General features: G+C 39.4%; 1 protein-coding gene across 3 annotated transcripts; it reads right to left on the bottom strand.

Moving 5' to 3' along the window:
* Window positions 1–5315: 5315 nt before the first annotated feature.
* Window positions 5316–20111, bottom strand: LOC115102225 (forkhead box protein P3-like). Of its 3 annotated transcripts, XM_029621920.2 has the most exons (14): window positions 20093–20111; window positions 19426–19481; window positions 11119–11290; window positions 10765–10842; window positions 10459–10579; window positions 8042–8210; window positions 7661–7765; window positions 7483–7570; window positions 7249–7323; window positions 6926–7091; window positions 6625–6701; window positions 6215–6316; window positions 5984–6105; window positions 5316–5833 (listed from the first exon to the last, which is right to left on the bottom strand). In XM_029621920.2, the coding sequence occupies exons 3-14, from the start codon at window positions 11281–11283 to the stop codon at window positions 5776–5778; spliced, it is 1326 nt and encodes a 441-aa protein (XP_029477780.1). In that variant the 5' UTR covers window positions 11284–11290; window positions 19426–19481; window positions 20093–20111; the 3' UTR covers window positions 5316–5775. The 3 variants fall into 3 exon arrangements, with proteins under 3 accessions (XP_029477780.1, XP_029477782.1, XP_029477781.1); XM_029621922.2 differs by lacking the exon at window positions 20093–20111 and having other exon boundaries at window positions 19431–19464; XM_029621921.2 differs by lacking the exons at window positions 19426–19481; window positions 20093–20111 and adding an exon at window positions 14495–14568.
* Window positions 20112–21333: the final 1222 nt, after the last annotated feature.

The raw sequence follows: 21333 nt of genomic DNA, 5'->3' as shown, positions 1-21333 counted from the left end.
CAAAACTAAATGCATGCTCTTCAATTGATCGCTGCCCACACATACACTCCCATCCAGCATCACTACTCGGACGGTTCTGACTTAGAATATGTGGACAACTACAAATACCTAGGTGTCTGGTTAGACTGTACACTTTCCTTTCAGACTCACATTAAGCATCTCCAGTCCAAAATTAAATCTAGAATCGGCTTCCTATTTTGCAAGAAAGCATCCTTCACTCATGCTGCCAAGCATACCCTAGTAAAACTGACTATCCTACCGATCCTTGATTTCAGTGATGTCATTTACAAGATAGCCTCCAACACTCTACTCAGCAAATTGGATGCAGTCTATCACAGTGCCATCCGTTGTGTCACCATATACTACCCACCACTGTGACCTGTATGCTCTCGTTGGCTGGCCCTCGCTTCATATCCGTCACCAAACACACTGGCTCCAGGTCATCTATAAGTCATTGCTAGGTAAAGCCCAGCCTTATCTCAGCTCACTGGTCACCATAGCAGCACCCACCCGCAGCACACGCTCCAGCATGTATATTTCACTGGTCACCCCCAAAGCCAATTCCTCCTTCGGCCGCCTTTCCTTACAGTTCTCTGCTGCCAATGACTGGAACGAACTGCAAAAATCACTGAAGCTGGAGACTCATATTTCCCTCACTAACTTTAAGCACCAGCTGTCAGAGCAGCTCACAGATCACTGCACCAATACATAGCCCGTCTGTAAATAGCCCATCGAACTACCTCATCCCCATACTGTTATTTATTTATTTAGCTCCTTTGCACCCCAGTAACACTACTTGCACACTCATCTTCTGCACATCTATCACCCCAGTGTTTAATTTGCCATAATGTAATTATTTCGCCACTATGGCCTATTTATTGCCTCATCCCCCTTATCTTACCTCATGTGCACACACTGTATATAGACTTTCTCTATTGTATTATTGACTGTATGTTAGTTTATTCCATGTGTAACTCTGTTGTTGTTGTTTGTGTTGCACTGCTTTGCTTTATCTTGGACAGGTCGCAGTTGTAGATGAGAACTTGTTCTCAACTAGCCTACCTGGTTAAATAAAGGTGTTCTCAACTAGCCTACCTGGTTAAATAAAGGTGAAATAAAGAAGAAGAAAAAAAAACTATAACTAGGCCACACGGGAACATTCAATTTTGTGTTGGTAAGCAACTCCAATGTCTGCTTTGTTTAGTTTTACCCATCTACCAATAGGCACCCTTCTTTGCGAGGCATTGGGAAACCTCCCTGGTCTTTGTGGTTGAATCTGTATTTGTAATTTACTGCGCAGCTGATAATTGCATAGTGCATTCAAAAAATATTCAGACCCCTTGACTCTTTCCCAATTTTGTTACGTTACAGCATTATTCTAAAATTGATTCAATTAATTTTATCCTCCTTAATCTACACACAATACCCATAATGACACAAAAAAACAACAACACAGAAATACCTCATTTACTTAAGTATTCAGACCCTTTGTTATGAGACTCGAAATTGAGCTCAGGTGCACCCTGTTTCCACTGATCATCCTTGAGATGTGTCTACAACTTGATTGGAGTCCACCTGTGGTAAATTCAATTGACTGGACATGATTTGGAAAGGAACACACCTGTCTATATAAGTTTCCACGGTTGACAGTGCATGTCAGAGAAACAAACAAGCCATGAGGTTGAAGGAATTGTCCGTAGAGCGCCAAGGCAGGATTGTGTCAAGACACAGATCAGGGGAAGGGTACCAAAAAAATGTCTGCAGCATTGAAGGTCCCCAAGAACACAGTGGCCTCCATCATTCTTAAATGGAAGAAGTTTGGAACCACCAAGACTCTTCCTAGAGCTGGCCGCCTGGCCAAAGTCAGCAATCGGGGGAGAAGTGCCTTGGTCAGGGAGGTGACCAAGAACCCGATGGTCACTCTGACAGAGCTTCAGAGTTCCTCTATGAAGATGGGAGAACCTTTCAGATGGACAACCATCTCTGCAGCAATCCACCAATCAGACTGAGGCGAAGGTTCACCTTCTAACAGGACAAAGACCCTAAGCACACAGCAAATACAACGCAGGAGTGGCTTGGGGACAAATCTCTGAATGTCCTCGAGTGGCCCAGCCAGAGCCCGGACTTGAACCCAATCAAACATCTCTGGAGAGACCTGAAAATAGCCAGAGACGCTCCCAATCCAACCTGACAGAGCTTGAGAGGATCTGCAGAAAATAATTGGAGAAACTCACCAAATACAGGTGTGCAACGCTTGTAGCGTCCTACCCAAAAAAGACTTGAGGCTGTAATTGCTGCTAAAGGTGCTTCAAAAGTTGAAGGTTGTAAATACTCTCTGAGGGCATTTCTGGGCCATTTTATTGTGTTTTTATTTAATAAAATGTTAGGTCTGCTTGCAAAGCAAAACACAACTCTAGATTTATTACATAGTCATATTATTATTTGATTTCTTTAGTTCGATCTAGAGCTTAAATTATGTAAGTAATTAATACAAAACCAACTCCAAATGCCCAGACTGCTCCGACTGTGATTGCTTGAGAAGAAAAAAAATCATAGCATTTATACTTTTTGAACTATAACAATATTTAAATGAGCTCCCAATGCACTTCAATGGCAAAAAAATGTCCCATAGACTTAAATGTTAAAAAAAACAACTAAACATTCTAGAACTATCTCCTTCTACACTGTTTAAACTATTAATACCAAACCAACATTGAGATGTTCAGACTGCCCAAACTTAGATTGCTTGCCAAAGGATATTTGATACTATGTATACTTTTGGAACTATAACCATTTTAAATTCTAATAAATTAATATGGGTTTGAATGAGAACCATAGGAATAAAGTGGTAGCTATTCAGAATGATCCTGCTCCTTAGTTAATTAAGCTACAAGACCAACTTTAAAACATTCAGGCTATCCTAACTTCAAATTCTCTTTATAAACGTTTTTTTTTATTAGCAAAATTAGTATTAGCAAAATTACCATAACATAACTCACCTATAGTAACTCTTGAACCGTTCAAGCTAGAGATACCAAACTAACTTTCACATGTTCAGGCTATCCTAACTTCAATATTAGTTTTTACTTTGATCAATTATAACTATATACATTTGCATAAATATGCATAAAATAATACACCAACAGTACAGTAACTCTTGAATCTTTCAAGAGACACCAAACCAACTTTCACATGTTCAGGCTATCCTAACTTCAAATTCTTAAGAAATGTTTATCAACTTTAAATATATAAATGTGCATACTTTTGCATAATATAACTCACCAAAAGTAACTCCTGTATTTTTCTACATGTACTTTTCTAGTTTTATTTTGTGTTTTTATTTTGTTTGTTTATTGTGTTTCCATACCCCCTCAAACAATCTGAAGTATATGTATCTGAGTTAAGAGTAAAAATTTAAATCATGATATGAGATCAGGCAAACACTTTTATAATTTAGCGGTTGCCTTGAACAGGTATCTGCTAGTTAACAATTTGCCGTATTTTGGATGGTTATTTTACAGGTGAACACGTTTATATTTACGACTCAAGGTCTGAAAAGTGGAAAAGTGTCATCTCCACAGAACTCCATATCTGTTTTGTCCTGTCAAAAATACCTTGCCTGAGGCACTTTTCTGAGAGCTAGCAGATTTGTGGATGTGAGACTGTCAGTGAGAGATAAGAGGCAGACACTTTAGACTTGAAACAAAATATGGGGGGAAATATGCATATATCTCTGGAAAGAGAGAGCGAAAAGGAATGTGCAAAATGACCCACCTCATATGGAATTACACACAAATGATTTTTACATTGTAGTATACTTTTGCGTTCAGAAAGCATTATTAGCATGCATTATCCAAGTCAAAAGAAAAATAGATCTACACCATATATAATTATTTGCATTACCCAATGATTGAGCATATTTTTTGTCATGCATGTTTATATTAAGAAGTACATTGTAAAAACGCTTGATACTGTAGTCTTGAATTTAATTTAATTACATTTTGGGATTGCACATAAAACAGACATCGACAAGATGTGCAATGTAATCTCCTATGAAAGTAATCTCATATGAAAACACTTCCAAGGTGATCTTATTCGATCAGGTCAATGTGACAACTACTATAGGTCTACTCATGAATGAGCATACTGCACATCTGGATATATTGGACTTCATACTGAACATCTGGATATATTGGACTTTCCATACTTCACATCTCCACAGAAACAAAACACTGGTCCAAGTGCTTATTTAAGCAGATGAGGAAAATACTGTGATTAGCTCAAACTGTCCTCACTTTCAAGACTACACCTTATACTTTGAGATGGTGTGTTTTCCCCAAAAGGAAATAGCTTTCGATTGTATCTTGTATTGGCAGTCTGTTTGTGTCATTGTAAATGCTGCCAAGGGTTTTGATGGCTAGCGTTTACAGAGGAAGTTGAATGGGTAATAATAAGCACCTGCCAGGATGAACCATAAGAGTAGAGGTTTTAGAGGATGTAACACTGTACAGGATTCTCCTAAAGGAAATGCTTTAAATGACAGGCCTGGGAAATGGATCTGGTCCAGCCTGAGGTGTGCCTAGAGTAAGGAGTTATGTTTTAGCCTCATATCGCACAGTCTCATGTTTACCCATGCACACCAAATAAATAACTTTTGTCCTTTAGAAAAAAAGCTCTGGATATAAATAACTGGATATCCCTTTCTAGTGGAAAGACTGATTCATACAGAGGGACTACTGCTGGGTCTGTGGAAAAACTGACTAATAGCTGTGAAATATGAAAAACACAATGGAGACGTTTAGAAACCGTAGGGCTAATGTATAGGCAATATTTTTGCTTGATATCAGTGACACTGTGGAATGTTAGACCCATTGTGTACATGAGATATTATTCAGTTTGTGGTAAAGATTAAGTGGCTAAAGGTCAATGGCAATGAAGGAGTGTCAGGAGCAACAAAAGAGGCTGAAGGTACTGAAGCAAGGCGGAGGCTCTCAAAGGTTGTGAGAGCATTGAGGAGTACATGTACTGTAGGAATCTTGCATGTGGGAGCGAGGAGAATGGGTTTTATTTATACTTCACCTTCTGACTGAGACTCACCAGGGAGCTGAGAGAACTGCAGCAGGCTGCTACTCACAGGTGAAAACATTATTAAACAGGGCTTTCACATTGCAGGAAGATACATTCTCCCTTTGTCTTTCACAGAGTTAATCTGGATTTATGGAGAATGATGTAAAAGGGATTGTGGGTAAACTGATTTTGTTTTCTTACAAAAAATAATAAAGTAATGACTGCAACAGGTGATCCAAAATCAGAGATACATTCAAATATTCATTTTATTCATTATTTTATGAATTTTTGACAGAATGTCCAATTTGTACTTGCTTGCTGTAACACATATGTAGCCAACACTACAAAACAAAATGATTGTTCACCTTTTCACTGTGGTTTTATTGACAAATAATTTTTAAGTGTATATTTTTATTTCAAAGGCTGCAGAATACATTGCCATTCCAGCCATGCACACTTCTTCATAATCAGTCTAAAGAGGCAAAAGAGTCCGGGGCTATGCTATGTATTATAGCACCATCTGCTGCTGAACAAAGAAGGTGGTGCTGGGTGCTGTAGATACTGTAGACCAGGACTGGTCAACCCTCCGCCTGGAGAACTAATATGGAGGCTTTTGGTCCAGCCCTGTTATAATATACCTGATTCAGTTATAGGTCCTGGTGACCTCCTTTTCCTGTAGTTTTTCATTCACTGAAGGGATGGCTATGTTCAAGGTTCCTCTGGACGGAATAAGGAGAAGGGTGCCAACCATTTCACATGATGATCCCTGAAATAGTTTTCCATATTTTTACAATATAATAAAAAACATGCCTTTGTTAATGGGTGGGGTTAACAATATCACACTCACTTGTTGAGTTGGAATGAAGTTGCAACACTAAGAATGAATCAAGAAAGCACATCCAGAGCAGAGGCCTACCTGTGATATTTTTGTCCCTTTCTCCTTTGATATTCCATTTCATCCACTGTCCAGACAGCTCCCTTGCCTCCCTCCACTCGAACAAAACACTTGTGGAGGCTAAGATTATGACGGACAGCGTTCTGTGGTGGCAAAGGAATACAGCTTGTGTTAGGATCTCAGGAGTCAATATTCCTCAGAACTCAAATGGAAGACTCCAAGTTAACATAATGATCCAAGGAGAAGCCAAACCTTCCATGTGGCCGTGTTGTGTCGGAAGTAGAAGAACATTGTGGTGAACCAGTTGTAGATGTCATTCAGAGAGCGCTGCTTGTCTGGAGACTCCAGGATAGACTGCAGACAGACATAGTGGACATTCACAGTAGACTTGTGCAATTGAAACAGCTCACATGAAGTCTAGACATAAATAGAAGTCTTGCTACTCATGTAGTCCAATACAATGGACTCGATATTAATGTCCCACTTGTGTAGACGAAAAGGTAGAATGTTGCTGTCTTTCAGTTCAACAAAGATGCATGAACTACAGATCAAACTGTATTAGTTGCTCAGCCAGACTCTCGACAGTCTACCTTTTCCTTTACTCAAGTGTGCCTTTACCTGAGTGTTCAGAGGGACTCTACTGTCTGATTCAGACAACTCACCCATCTTATCAGGCAGGCGTAGGTGTACGGAGGCCGGATGTTGTTGTATTTGTAACACTCAACACTCGGGACAAGATCTGTGGGGTGCCCAACGAAAGCAAACATGCTGGGTCTTGAGTTTGGATCAGATTTCGTGGCAACGCGAAAGGCATCATCACCAAAACAAACAAGCAAAACACTTGGAGGAATGCAAAATGGAGTGGAACTTTCTCTAGCTTAAGAAAAGTGAATCAGCAGTCATGCTATGTGAATGTAATGTGAATGTTACTCCGTGTTGAAGATGAGCGTGAAATGGTGTTACCTGGGAGTAGATGGTGGGGAGCGGCAGCGGGCCAATGCTCATGCTGTGCCAGCTCCTCTGGCTCTTTAGCGGAGCAGCGTGGCACTCCATCTGCTGCCAGGGCCGGGGATGGGTTCTGGGGCAGGACTAGTGCCAGGCTGTGGCTGTAGGGCCAATCTGAACCTGCCTTCCGACAGAGAGAGACAACCAACAACACAGACATTCAATATGGTTAGGGGTTGGGGTACATTTCTTAAAAAGGGAAGGATAATGGGCAATGGCGTGGGAGGTTACTATAGGCATTTGAAGGCATTAGCCAAAATAGGGAAGCCTTGAGGAGTTACCATGTCAGTTGATTTGTGTTCAGACAGGTGCAGATGGAGTTGCATTGCAAAGAGTTTCTGTTTTTCCACAGTCAGCTAAAGAAAGAGAGAAGATGAATCAAGGTTCATTAGGGGCCACATTTCCACTTAGTTGGACTTGGAGCTTTACAACCTTTCTCTGTTGTCAGTGTTCACTATTTGGGACTTTTCTGTTAAACTGTCTATTATACTGTATGTAGAACTACAGGAACAAACCTGGGTCTCCATGTATTGCACCATGTCTTGTTGTACCCTCCACTGTGCAATGCTTCTGTCTCCATGGCCATGGTCAGAGTGGAGGTGTCTGGAGATGTAATCAAAGTAATGACTATAAAGAACAGCACCCCAACTGCATGACAATGACCAATGAAATATACTGGTACTCATGACTCACTTCAAAAAACGTGGAAATTCTTCAAATACCGCATCGCAGCCTGGCCAGCAGCAGAGTCCGTTGAGAAACAGAGAACTGGAGCTCCGTAGGGTTGGGTGACCTGGCCTGCAGAAGGAAGGGAGGAATATTATCAACTCAGGACTGAACGCAATCAAACCAGCCTTGCATTGTTTATGCCGTGTCTGTTCACACATGCACACACACAGAGGACGGCTCCTAATAATGGCTGGAAAGGAGCGAATGGAATGGCATCAAACACATGGAACCCATGTGTTTGATGCAGTTTATGCGATCCACTCATTCCTCTGCAGCCATTACCACAAGCCCATCCTCCCCAATTATAGTGCCACCAACCTCCTGTGACACAAACACATAACTCACTCATGATGCCTGGTGATGATGGAGCTCTGCTTAGGATTGGCTCTCCTCCGGGGAGAGGGGTGACGAGTGGGCCCAGGAGAGTGCTCAGGGTGTGGGGGTGAGGACTGTCCACGGCTCCCTGTGTCCACCTCCACCTTGCACGGTGATATGGGTTGAGCTGAACCGGCCGCTGTTATAGTGCACGGTGTTGGAAAAGAAAGGTAGAAAAATATTTATATTATTGAAAAAGACCTACAGTGGGAAGAAAAAGTTTGTGAGCCATTTAGAATGACCTGGAATGACCTGGATTTCTACATAAATTGGTCATAAAATTGTATCTGATCTTCATCTAAATCACAACAATAGACAAACCACAGCTTAAACTAATAACACACAAACAATTATACTTTTTCTTGTCTTTATTGAACACACTGTGTAAACATTCCCAGTGCAGGTTGGAAAAAGTATGTGAACCCTTGGATTTAATAACAGGTTGACCCTCCTTTGGCAGCAATAACCTCAACCAAACATTTTCTGTAGTTGCGGATCAGACCTGCACAACAGAATTTGGGACCATTCCTCTTTCCAAATGTTTTCAGTTTCACAATATTCTTGGAATGTCTGGTGTGAAGCACTCTCTTGAAAGGTCATTCCACAGCATCTCAATCAGATTGAGGTCAGGACTGACTGGGCCACTCCAGAAGGTGTATTTTCTTCTGTTCAAACCATTATGTTGTTGATTTACTTCTGTCTTTTGGGATGTTGTCCTGACTTCTGTTGAGCTTCAATTGGCGGACAGACAGCCTTACATTCTCCTGTAAAATGTCTTGATAAACTTGGGAATTCATTTTTCCGTTGATGATAGCAAGCTGTCCAGGCCCTGAGGTAGCAAAGCAGCCCCAAACCATGATGCTGGTGTGCTGTACCTTTTTTTCTCCACACATAGTGTTGTGTGTTCTTTCCAAACAACACAACTTTAGTTTCATCTGTCCACAGAATATTATGCCAGTATCGCTGTGGAACATCCAGGTGCTCTTTTGCAATCTTCAGATGTGCAGCAATGTTTTTTCGGGACAGCAGTGGCTTCTTCCATGATGACCAACCATGAACACCATTCTTGTTTAGTGTTTTACGTATTGTAGACTTGTCAACAGAGATGTTAGCATCTTACAGAGGTTTCTGTAAGTCTTTAGCTGACACTCTAAGATTCTTCTTAACCTCATTGAGCATTCTGCGCTGTGCTCTTGCAGTCATATTTGCAGCACGGCCACTCCTAGGGAGAGTAGCAACAGTGCTGAAATTTCTCCATTTATAGAGAAATTGTCTTACCGTGGACTGACTTTTGAATGTACTTTTGAAACCATTTCCAGCTTTATGCAAGGCAACAATTCTTAATCGTAGGTCTTCTGAGCTCTATTTTGTTCGAGGCATGGTTCACATCAGGCAATGCTTCATGTGAATAGCAAACTCAAATTTTGTGAGGGTTTTTTATAGAGCAGGGCAGCTCTAACCAATATCCAATCTCCAATCTCGTCTGATTGATTGGACTCCAGGTTAGTTGACTCCTGACTCCAATTAGCTTTTGGAGAAGTCATTAGCCTCGGGGTTCACATACTTTTTTCATCCTACACTGTGAATGTTTCAATTATGTATTCAATATAGACAAGAAAACTACAATCATGTGTGTGCTATTTGTTTAAGCACACTGTGTATGTCTATTGTTGTGACTTAGATGAAGATCAGATCAATTTTTTTGTCAAATTTATGCAGAAATCCAGGTAATTCCAAAGGGTTCCCCTACTTTTTCTTGCCACTGTAGAAACACTTTCCATGAACCTCCTATATGAATTATGCATAATGACTGTATAGAATTGTGTACAACATATGTAATGACACTATTTTTTTAAGCCACCAGTGTTTCCATTCAAAAGTGCGACCCTACACCCACATTACCTGGGGCAGCAGGTAGCCTAGTGGTTAGAGTGTTGGGCTAGTAACTGCAAGGTTGCTAGAATAAATCACTGAGCTGAAAAGGTACAGATCTGTCGTTCTTCCCCTAAACAAGACAGTTAACCCACTGTTCCCAGGCCGTCATTGTAAATAAGAATTTGTTCTTACCTGACTTGCCTAGTTAAATAAAAATGACCTATTTTGGGAAGGGGGAATTTAAAAAAATGTTTTGACAATGAAAAGCTATAATGGTTTGGTTGTAAGGATGCTGCAGTAGGAGAGAAGAGCGGAGAGAAGTGAACTATGGAGTTGGTTTTGAATTCTATACATACATTCTACATCCATTCTACATTATTACACAGCAGTGTCAAGGACATTGTTTCTCCATCAAGAGCTGTTTTATTCTATCTTCTCATACGACGTGATAGTTCAGTTGTATATGTACTGTAAGGGTGCTGCTGCAGAGGGTCAGTCAGAGCAGAGCTTACCCTGTGGTCGTACGTGGGCAGCCAGGACAGCCTGGCGTAGGACAGAGGGTCTGTGCTGGCTCAACTGGGGGCACCGAGACACCCGCTGCAGGAAAGGTCTCCCCTCATCCTCACTGGAACACTAGGAAGGACGCATAACAACATGCTCACACTTGCAGTACCCCCCTTTTACCAGCAGGGAGTGCTCTGAGCAAACACAAGCAGCTTTTTTGCTAATATCAGTGTATGCATTACATGAATCTCTGGTCAGAATAGGGCCTTGAAACATGTTATAATAGGAGGTATAAGAATAGGATAATATCCTACCTGCTGTAACAGTATGTTCTGGAGCTGAGATGAGGCCATAAGTGGACCTCCAGGTCCAATCATCAATGGGAAACCCATCTATAAATAATGGACATTTATTTATATCATTCATCTATCTCACTGTTAGGAAAAACTCCATGTAATGAAAATATAGATATTGCCTCCTGGGAACTTGTCTTTAAATTAGCATTATTATACAAAATATAAGAGACAAAAAAAACATGAAAAAGCCCACTGTATGGAACTGACTTGATTGACACTTTAGCTCTATACTTTCCATTGATATTTATTTTAGTCTTCTTCCAATTATGTGTTACATGTTGATTGAAACCACAGCAGCAGTTCAACCAATACCTGAGTAACAGAGGGACGAGCATAGAGCCGAGGTGAGACAGAATCATTTGGCTTGGTACGTGTGTCTGGCTCTTCTCCGTGTTCACCCCGCCGATCTCGCTGCTGCTGCTGTCTACCACTGTTCAGCCGCCCACTCTTCAACCTCTCACTCTCAGTCTGTGGCATCCCTGGGCTTGGTGCAGAAGAGAGGAAATGGATGGTTAGTGCTAAGTGCATGCTACCGCCAGGAATGCATGGGTGGTGGTGGATAAAAGTTGTGAATGTGTAGACAACATAAACAATTGCAAATAATCACAAGTCACAGTAGATCGTCCCCACACAGGGCACCAATTATGTAGAGATGTTCATATTTGTAAGTATATGTTGTATTCGGTCTTGCATATATTTCAACATATGACATTAAACAACACATAGCTACAATGAGAGAGAGAGAGAGAGAGAGAGAGAGAGAGAGAGAGAGAGCGAGAGAGAGCGAGAGAGAGCGAGCGAGAAAGGGGGGTGGGGCATACAAATGTGCTCTTTGATAAATGTTAGACAGCAGCAGGTTTGGAGGCATGGTGTCTTTTGTTCCCTTATCAGACATAATGAAAGGTAAAGGAGTTCAAACACAGTCTGGGCTGAGAGATGTTGTGGTTGTGCACAGGTGCAACTACACAGACATTGAAGCGTACAGAGACGGAACTGATAGCAGCAGGTATCTCAAAAACATACAGTGATTCGAACAGTGACATAATTAGTTGTTGTTTTGGCTCTGTACTCCAGCACTTTGGATTTGAAATGATACAATGACTTTGCGGTTAAAGTGCAGACTGTCAGTTTTATTTTGAGGGTATTTTCATCCATATAGAGTGAACCGTTTAGAAATTACATCCCTTTTTGTACATAGTTGGGCTGCCTGATGGGCTGCCCCCAGGTGGTAAGGGTGGACAACAACACGTCTGTCACGCTGATCCTCAACACTGGGGCCCCTCAGGGGTGTGTATTTAGACCCCTCCTGTACTCCCTGTTCACCCACGCCTGCGTGGCCAATGATGACTCCAACACCATCATTACGATTGCTGATGACGCAACAGTGGTGTGCCTGATCACCGACAACGATGAGACAGCCTATAGGGAGGAGGTCAGAGACCTGGCAGTGTGATGCCAGGATAACAACCTCTCCCTCAATGTGAGCAAGACAAAGGAGCTGATCGTTGACTACAGGAAAAGGCGGGCCGAACAGGCCCCCAGTAAAATCAGCAGGGCTGTAGTGGAGAGTTTCAAGTACCTTGAGGACCACAATCACCAACGCTCTATCATTGTCCAAACACAACAAGACAGTCGTTAAGAGGGCACGACAAAAATCTTTTCCGCTCAGGAGACTGAAAAAATTTGGCATGGGTCCTCAGATCCTCAAAAAGTTATACAGCTGCACCATCGAGAGCATACTGACCGGTTGCGTCACCGCCTGGTATGGCAACTGCTCGGCATCTGACCGTAAGGCGCTACAGAGGGTAGTGCGTATGGGCCAGTACATCACTGGCACCAAGCTTCCTGCAATCCAGGACCTATATAATAGGTGGTGTTAAAGGAAAGCACATAAAATACTCAGAGACTCCAGTCACCCAAGTCAAAGATTGTTTTCTCTGCTACTGCACGGCAAGCGGTACCGGAGCGCCAAGTCTAGGACCAAAAGGCTCCTTAACAGCTTCTAACCCCAAGCCATAAGACTGCTGAACAATTAATCAAATGACCACCAGACTATTACATTGACCCCCCCCCCCTCCATTTGTTTTGTACCCTGCTGCTACTCGCTGTTTATTATCTATGCATAGTCACTTCACCCCTACCTACATGTACAAATTACCTCTAACCTGTACCCCTGTGCACTGACTCGGTACCGGTACCCCCTGTATATAGCCATGTTATTGTGTTACTTTTTATAATGATTTACTTTAGTTTATTTGGAAAATATTTTTCTTAACTCTTCTTGAACTGCACTGTTGGTTAAGGGCTTGTAAGAAAGCATTTCACGGTAAGGTCTACACTTGTTGTATTCGGCGCATGTGGCAAAGAAAGTTTGATTTGATTTAATTTGACTCAAGGCTGTAATCACTGCCAAAGGTGTTTCAACAAAGTACTGAGTAAAGGGTCTGAAAATTATGTAAATGTGATATTTCAGTTGTTTTTTTGTACATTTGCAAAAATTCTAAAAGCTGTTTTTGTTTTGTCATTATGCGTATTGTGTGTAGATTGACGAGGAAAATAAACTATTTAGGCAATTTTAGAATAAGCCTGTAACATAACAAGATGTGGAAAAAGACCAGACCACCGTATACAATTGCAAATGCACGCTCTCACCCAGCAACCCAGGAAGAGGAAACAGGAATTCAGTAGAAATAGAAAGTACTGAAGCTCTTTGTGGTTTCTCGCTTTTATCTCCACTTCACAAGCAAAACCAAACATATCTCCTGTAGAGAGAGCTCAGATCAAAGTAAAGAGAAGACTGAATCAACAAGTCACATAACAGGCATTAAATGAATAAGCAAATCTTTTTTTATTTGGAATTGAGAGCTACATGTTGATATCACACAGATTCCTAGTGTGATTTGATGAATGGATGTGCTACAATATCATTACAAGTAGAAGATATTAACATTTCTTTCAACACTTCTCTCAACTGAGGGCAATGACATTCAGCTTTTACTGTAGTCTAGGAGTGGGTTTGATGATCAAAATACCATATTTGCAATCAGTTACGTACTGTATGTAAAGCTATTCATCGTGTGTCATATCTAAAGTATTTCTCTTCGAGTTTTCTTACTACTCACTATGCTCCCATATCTAGGATATCTGTCTGTTGTTGGCGCTTTGGTATGAACCTGTGGGTGACATTGATTTGAAGAGGAGCTTTTTTTGGCCTATAACACTACACTGGGGGAGGGAGAAATTATAAGCAGAGGAAATGTTATTGTTAATCTTTGATCCACAAAGACATGATTGAAATGTATATTTTTCTAAATTATTTTACGTTTAACTCATAATATGTTTTCTTCTAATTAAAATGTTCTATTTGAATGAGAACAAAATATATATAAAAATAGATTTGAGTATACTGGAGTGATGACATTTTCATGTCCAAAATTTACTGAATGAATCTAAATAGAAAAATCAGTATGAAACCAAACTATGAATTTGATCTTCATGTAATACCAGTTCTACAGCTTTTTTTTAAAATCATACTGAGCAAATTAGCAATTTGCTAACATTTTTGCAGATTAAATGACAAAGTCAGGATATTTCTTGAACATTTATGTCCAGCTTCTATATTTCCAGATGTTGGGCTGTAAAGGAACGTTTAAAAAGCAATAGAGATAGAACATGAACGACTACTCACGATTACTCATGTGGCATTAGCATGCAGCGTGAATCCAGCCACAACAAGTGATGGGTGTAAATGCTGGAATGAGCAGTTCTCACATTCTACGAACCCACACTCTACAATCATGTCACACTGACTCAGAGCTTCCATTTATAACTATGGCTAGTACATCGTTATTGGCTTTCACCAGAATTTAACCTACATGTATTATTATATAAACTACAATACAAAGAATTGTGCTCATTCCCTCATGTATTAATCTGTTCATCCTAATCTGATCTTTAAATTAGGTTAAGCATCAATATGTCCATTAGAAACACAACCTAATCGTCCTGAAATGTTTTGATGAGTTTCTGATTAAATGCATGTTGTGAAGCCTCAATACTTTATTTTTAGACTCACTGCAAATAAATCATAGAGACTAAATGCTTTCTTGGTTTCTAACCTAAAAATGTATATCTCACAGATCAAAAGTAATACAATTGAAGACCAAAGTATAACAGTACAAATTCTGCAAGGTGATTCATAGTTTTTGACATTGATGTACCGAAAACATTACCATATTCCATCATTTGTTTTTTTGTGGTAAAAAAAGTACAGTTATTGACAGAGTCAGATAAACCAGAATGTAGGGTAATTTTGATTACACTGCAACATGTGATGATAACGGTACACATTCTTGAAAAAATGACATTCTTGTACTATATTTAAGCAATAATGCATGAGGGGTTGTGGTATATGGTCAATATACCACGGCTAAGGGCTATTCTTACGCACGACGCAAAACGGAGTGCCTGGATATAGCCATTAGCCGTGGTATATAGGCCATATATCAGAAACCCCAGTAGTGCTTATTGCTATTATAAACAGGTTACCAATGTAATTACAGCAGTAAAATACATGTTTTGTCATACCTATACGGTCTAATATACCACGGCTGTCAACCAATCAGCATTCAGGGCTCGAACCACCCAGTTTATAATTAGGTATAATATCCAAATGTGCCACAGAACAAATTCTGTTTGGTGTAAATACATGAAATTTGGCATCAACAGTAAAAGTGTCTAGACAGGCCACATTGGATTTTAAGATGATCATTATCGATCACACTTCCAGTGTCAATCAAAGTTGGGATTTAGAGAAAATATGAAAAAATCTAAAATACTAAAGCATTTATTTTTTTTAAATACAAAAGAAACAAATACTATTGTTATTTGACCTGTTCTAAGCCCAAATATGCCAAATATAAACTGAGTGTACAAAACATTAGGAACAACTGCTAAGTCCATGACAGACTAACCAGGTGAATCCAGGTGAAAGCTATGATCCCTGATTGATGTCACTTATTAAATCTACTTCAATCAGTGTAGATAAAAGGGAAGGCAGGTTAATTAAATAAGTATTTTTAAGCCTTGGGGCAATTGAAACATGGACTGCATATTGGGGCGGCAGGTAGCTTAGTGGTTAGAGTGTTGGACTAATAACCGGAAGGTTGTGAGATCAATTCCCTGAGCTGACAAGGTAAAAATCTGCTGTTCTGCCCTTGAACAAGGCAGTTAACCTGTCATTGAAAATAAAAATGTGTTTTTAACTGACTTGAGTTAAATAAAGGATTTTAAAAAAGGATTGTATAAATGTGCCATTCCGAGGATGAATGGGCAAGACAAAAGATTGAAGTGCCTTTGAACAAGGTAGGTGCCAGGCGCATCGGTTTAAGGGTGTCAAGAACTGCAACTGCTGTTTTTCTTTAACGCTCAACAGTTTCCTGTGTGTATCAAGAATGGTTTTACAACCCAAAGGACATCCAGCCAACTTCACGCAACTGTGGGAAGTCTTGGAGTCAACACTGGCGGGTGAATTGAGGCTATTCTGAAGGCAAAAGGGATGCAACTCAATTTTAGGAAGGTGTTCCTAATGTTTTGTACACTCAATGAAGGATTCAACTTATTGTTGATTGTGAAATACAGCCGTTTCTGTATCATACTATATTTAGTCTATGGGCATATGGTTACTGTTTTTTTACACATTTCATGGATCAAGTCTGTGGTATGTGTGTGTACACGTGCTTGTGAGAGAGGGAGATAAATAGGGAGAATTATTTAGCATGCCTCATTCTCTATTGATGTGCATTGGATTTTCTTATACTGTACAATATACTCTAGGAGTGTGTGTTAGTGTGAGTGTGTGTGTATTTCTTTAGATATTGTTTTTATATATATATATTGGTTCAGGCAATATATACACCAAAATGTATTAAGATCTGAACATGTTTAAGATCTGAGAAGGAGAGGAAACGTTGTAAAAACGATGGATTTGCTTATATTGCTTAATATACGCTACAGGTGTGTGTGTGTGTGTGTGTGTGTGTGTGTGTGTGTGTGTGTGTGTGTGTGTGTGCGTGCGTGCGTGCGTGCGTGCGTGCGTGCGTGCGTGCGTGCGTGCGTGCGTGCGTGCGTGCGTGCGTGAGAAAGAGTGTTTGTGGATTTCTTTAGATATGTTTACAGTGTCTCCAGAAAGTATTCACACCCCTTGACTTTTTCCACATGTTGTTGTGTTACAGCCTGAACTTAGAATTGATTCAATATTGATTATTTTGGGGCATGGGGTTATACAAGATACCCTATAATATCAGTGGAATAATGTTTTTCAAATATTTTTACAAATTAATGAGAAATGAAAAGCGTAAATGTCTTGCGTCAATAAGTATTCAACCCCTTTGTTATGGAAAGCCTAAATAACTTCAGGAGTAAAATTGTGCTTAACAAGGGACATGATGAGTTGAATGGTTTCACTCTGTGTGCAATAATAGTTTTTGTTTCATTATTTTTTTATGACTACCTCATCTCTGTACCCCAAACATGCAATGATCTATATATTCTCTCATTCGAGCAGTGAATTTGAAACAAAGATTCAACCACAAAGACCAGGAAGGTTTTCCAATGCCTCGCAAACAAGGGCACCTATTGGTAAACATTGAATATCCCTTTGAGCAGGGCGAGAATAATAATTACACTTTGGATGGTGTATCAATACACAGAGTCACTACAATATACAGGTGTCGTTGCTAACTCAGTTGCCGGAGAGGAAGGAAACCGATCAGGGATTTCACCATGAGGCCAAAAGTGACCTTAAAACAGTTACAGAGTTTAATGGCTGTGGTCGGAGAAAACTGAGGATGGATCAACAGCATTTGTAGTTACTCCACAATACTAACCTAATGACACAGTGAAAAGAAGGAAGCTTGTACAGAATAAATATATTCCAAAACATGCATCCTGTTTGCAACAAGGCACTAAAGTAATACTGCAAAAAATGTGGCAAAGCAATTCACTTTTGTCCTTAATAGAAAGTGTTATGTTCGGGGCAAATCCAATACAACACATTACTGAGTACCACTCTCCATATTTTCAAGCATAGTGGTGGCTGCATCATGTTAAGGGTATGCTTGTAATTGTTACGGGCTGGGAAAATGGTTGTCTAGCAATGATAAACAAACTATTTTTTTCATAGTAATGGCCAAATTTGCAGAATTTGGTGTGGAAAGCTCTTAGAGACTTACCCAGAAAGACGTACAGCTGTAATCACTCCCAAAGGTGCTTCTACAAAGTAGGGGTGTAGGGTTGTGAATACTTATATAAATGATTTCTAAAAACCTGTTTTCACTTTGTCATTATGGAGTATTGTGTGTAGATGGATGAGAGAAAAAAAAAATCCATTTTGAATTTAAGCTGTAACACAACAAAACGTGGAATAAGTCAAGGGTTATGAATACTTAGTGAAGGCACTGTATATTGGTCCAGGCAATATATATACCAAACATGTTTAAGCTCTGATGATTTGAACATGTATTCATTCACATGACTTGATTCACGAAATGTGTAAAAACTGTAACCTCATGTATCCAAGGACTAAATATTGTACAATATCAAAAAAGTACATAGTAGACGAACGCTTTGGTCGATTTAAAAAAAATCTTCAGATTTGTCCATCAGTAAGCTCAGAGAACAAGTTAACCAAATTCAATTAGAAATGTCCATTATGGACATTAATGGGTTAATAATAAAAGACACATCCAGGACAAGACCCCATGTTAGTCACAAAGGACTTTTCGCATCATGACTACCATGCAAGTGAAGAGTTCAATCCATCAACAGTTCATTGTGTTATGAATATCAGGTCTTGGGTCTTAACCCAAATCAATTTAAGAATTATATTGGATGAGATTGTCAATCATTTTTTATTTATTCTTCTCTTGAACATACTGAATTCAAATAATATACCCAAAATGTAATAGATATCATTCCAGAGTCGTTTCAAATTTGTGAATGATTGTGTCAGAACTGTGTCGACTGGGGTGTCATTGAATAATCCATTCACTGAGAAGTTAAAAAAAAGATATTGAACATAATGTCTCAATGTGTAGAGGAATGATTGGATTGTTTTAGCCTAAATGATTAGTGATGCTTTAAATGCTTACTTTTACACCTGTTAACACCTTTTAACAGGTTCATCACTACATCAGCCATTGCAAACTTTTCTGAATCGTGTGTACTTAATAAATCTATCAGCCGCTTTTCACAAAACATGCATTTTTCACTCTTTTGCTACATGCCTATATCTCTCATCTATGTTACCCAACTGGTATACAATATTGATACTTTTACATTTTTAAAGGAGTAAGGTCCATGATCATTAGACTACACTATAAAATAGCTCATACACCATAGCTACATACAATCCACCATTCCAGATTACACCACGGTCTGGAGTTTTGCGTACCTAGCATACCTCTGGTGAACACGCACCCCAATTTGATAGACACTTGCCTACTGAATTATCTCCCTTCTGATGCTCAGAATGGTTTGCCAACAAATACTCTAACTGAAAGCAAAGAAGTACATTCCTAAAATGCAAAGGCCACACACTAAAACAGACAGTTTTCTCACCTTACTCTGTATCTCCTGCTCACTTTCTGTCTTCCTGTTCTCAGGAGGAAGAGATGCTAGAAAATGAAACAAGGTAACAAATGTGTCAGAGGAAGGGGGGGGGGGTAGTATTCCACTAATGATGTTTGACGTCTATTATGCGTAAAAGAACACTTATACTACCAGCAATATATACAGTAATGGTGAAGTAGGTTATGGTAAGAGCAAAGGCATTTTGAAATTGAAATGTTTATTAAATAAATATACACAATGTAAGGTTTATCAATAGTATATTTTTGCGATGAGATGATATTACAATTACTTCATATTTTAATTCATCATTAATTATTACTATTTTAGGCAAGTAAACAAAAACCTATCTGCATGTTTTGTCTTTTGTTAAAGTATATTTTAACATTGATGCTAATCTCTTTCAAAAGTATCTTATTGTTACATTTCCAATACATCACATTCAGGTAACTTTTACAATAGCTATATTTGAAAGTTATTGATACTGACTAAACATAACCATGTGGCCTTGTATAATTCAGTGTGTGTTAACACAGTGGGTAGCCATGAGGAGTTGCATTCTTGAAATAAAGTTGGATAAAAGCAATAACATGCTCAAATTAAGATTACAGAGACCATGAACAATGCAAAATCATGATCCCCTTCATTCAACACTCACCTAAAGATGCCTCACGCAATGTGTGAGAGGGAACAGATGTGTGAAATGTGTGTTTGCAGAATCCAGTCTGTATTTATACCTGGAAGTTACTGAAGGTAAGAAAAACTTTCTCAAAAAAGTTTGAGCCTGCCAACAGAATAAAAATGTACTACAAACATTCACATCCAACATTATTGGCCTTGATAAAGATGAGCAAAGAAGACTGTATAAAATAAATAATACAAATACTTTGCTATATTGAATCCTCAAAAACATTTTAAAATTATATTATTTCATACTAGTACAATGCTCAGAAAATAATATTTTGTTTAACAATATAATAAAATAACAATTTCATTTTGTGGGTCAATTAAGCATTTCTTTAAGGATTTTTATGTGTGCTCGGGGTTATTGTCTTGTTGGAAGATTCACGTGCGGCCAAGTTTCAGCCTCCTGGCAGAGGCAACCAGGTTGTTGGCTAAAATATCCTGGTACTAGGTAGAGTTCATGATGCCATTAACCGTAACAAGGGCCCCAAGACCAGTGGAAGCAAAACGGCCCCATAACATCAAAGATCCACCACCATATTTTACAATAGGTATGAGGTTCTTTTCAGCATATGCATCCTTCATTTGAGGCCAAACACTGCGTGGCCAAAGAACTATACCCCAGTGAAACAGGAAGCTACGGAAGGTCACAATATTTTGACATCAACATTTTTTAGGTGGAATGGTCTACAATCCCTCCCAATGTGTACTACAATCTCATAAAACATTTTAGAAAAATGCTCAGTGCCGTTTATCCTCGCAAGGTGAGGTATAGAAAGGTACTGAAAACTGGGGTGCCAATAATTTCGACCCCTATCTTTTTGAGGAGGGAATACATTTGACAAGTTCTCTGATCAATTGTATTCGTTTAAAATAATATAATAAAAAATATATATATCATACAATATAGCTCAGTATTTGGAAAAAAAAATTATACTGTCTTTTATGCTCATCTTTATCAAGCGTTCCAATAATTTGGGAGGTGACTGTAACTGTAACTGGGACAGGTTTGACACAAATAGGGCTTGCATGATTTAAGTGACTTACCCTACCCTCAACTTATTTCATTCCAAACAAATCATTCAAGCCACAATGGCTATAAGGGCTCAGGGCCAGACCCAGATGCAGACGGTTTGAGCCTTTGATATTTATTAGTTCCAAAAGGAGTAGGCAAGAGAAATGTCGTGGACAGGCAAAAGGTCAAAACCAGTTCAG

This window comes from Oncorhynchus nerka, linkage group LG20 (genome assembly GCF_034236695.1).
Source record: "Oncorhynchus nerka isolate Pitt River linkage group LG20, Oner_Uvic_2.0, whole genome shotgun sequence".
Lineage (NCBI taxonomy): Eukaryota > Metazoa > Chordata > Actinopteri > Salmoniformes > Salmonidae > Oncorhynchus > Oncorhynchus nerka.
This window is presented reverse-complemented; position numbering and strand designations above follow the sequence as displayed.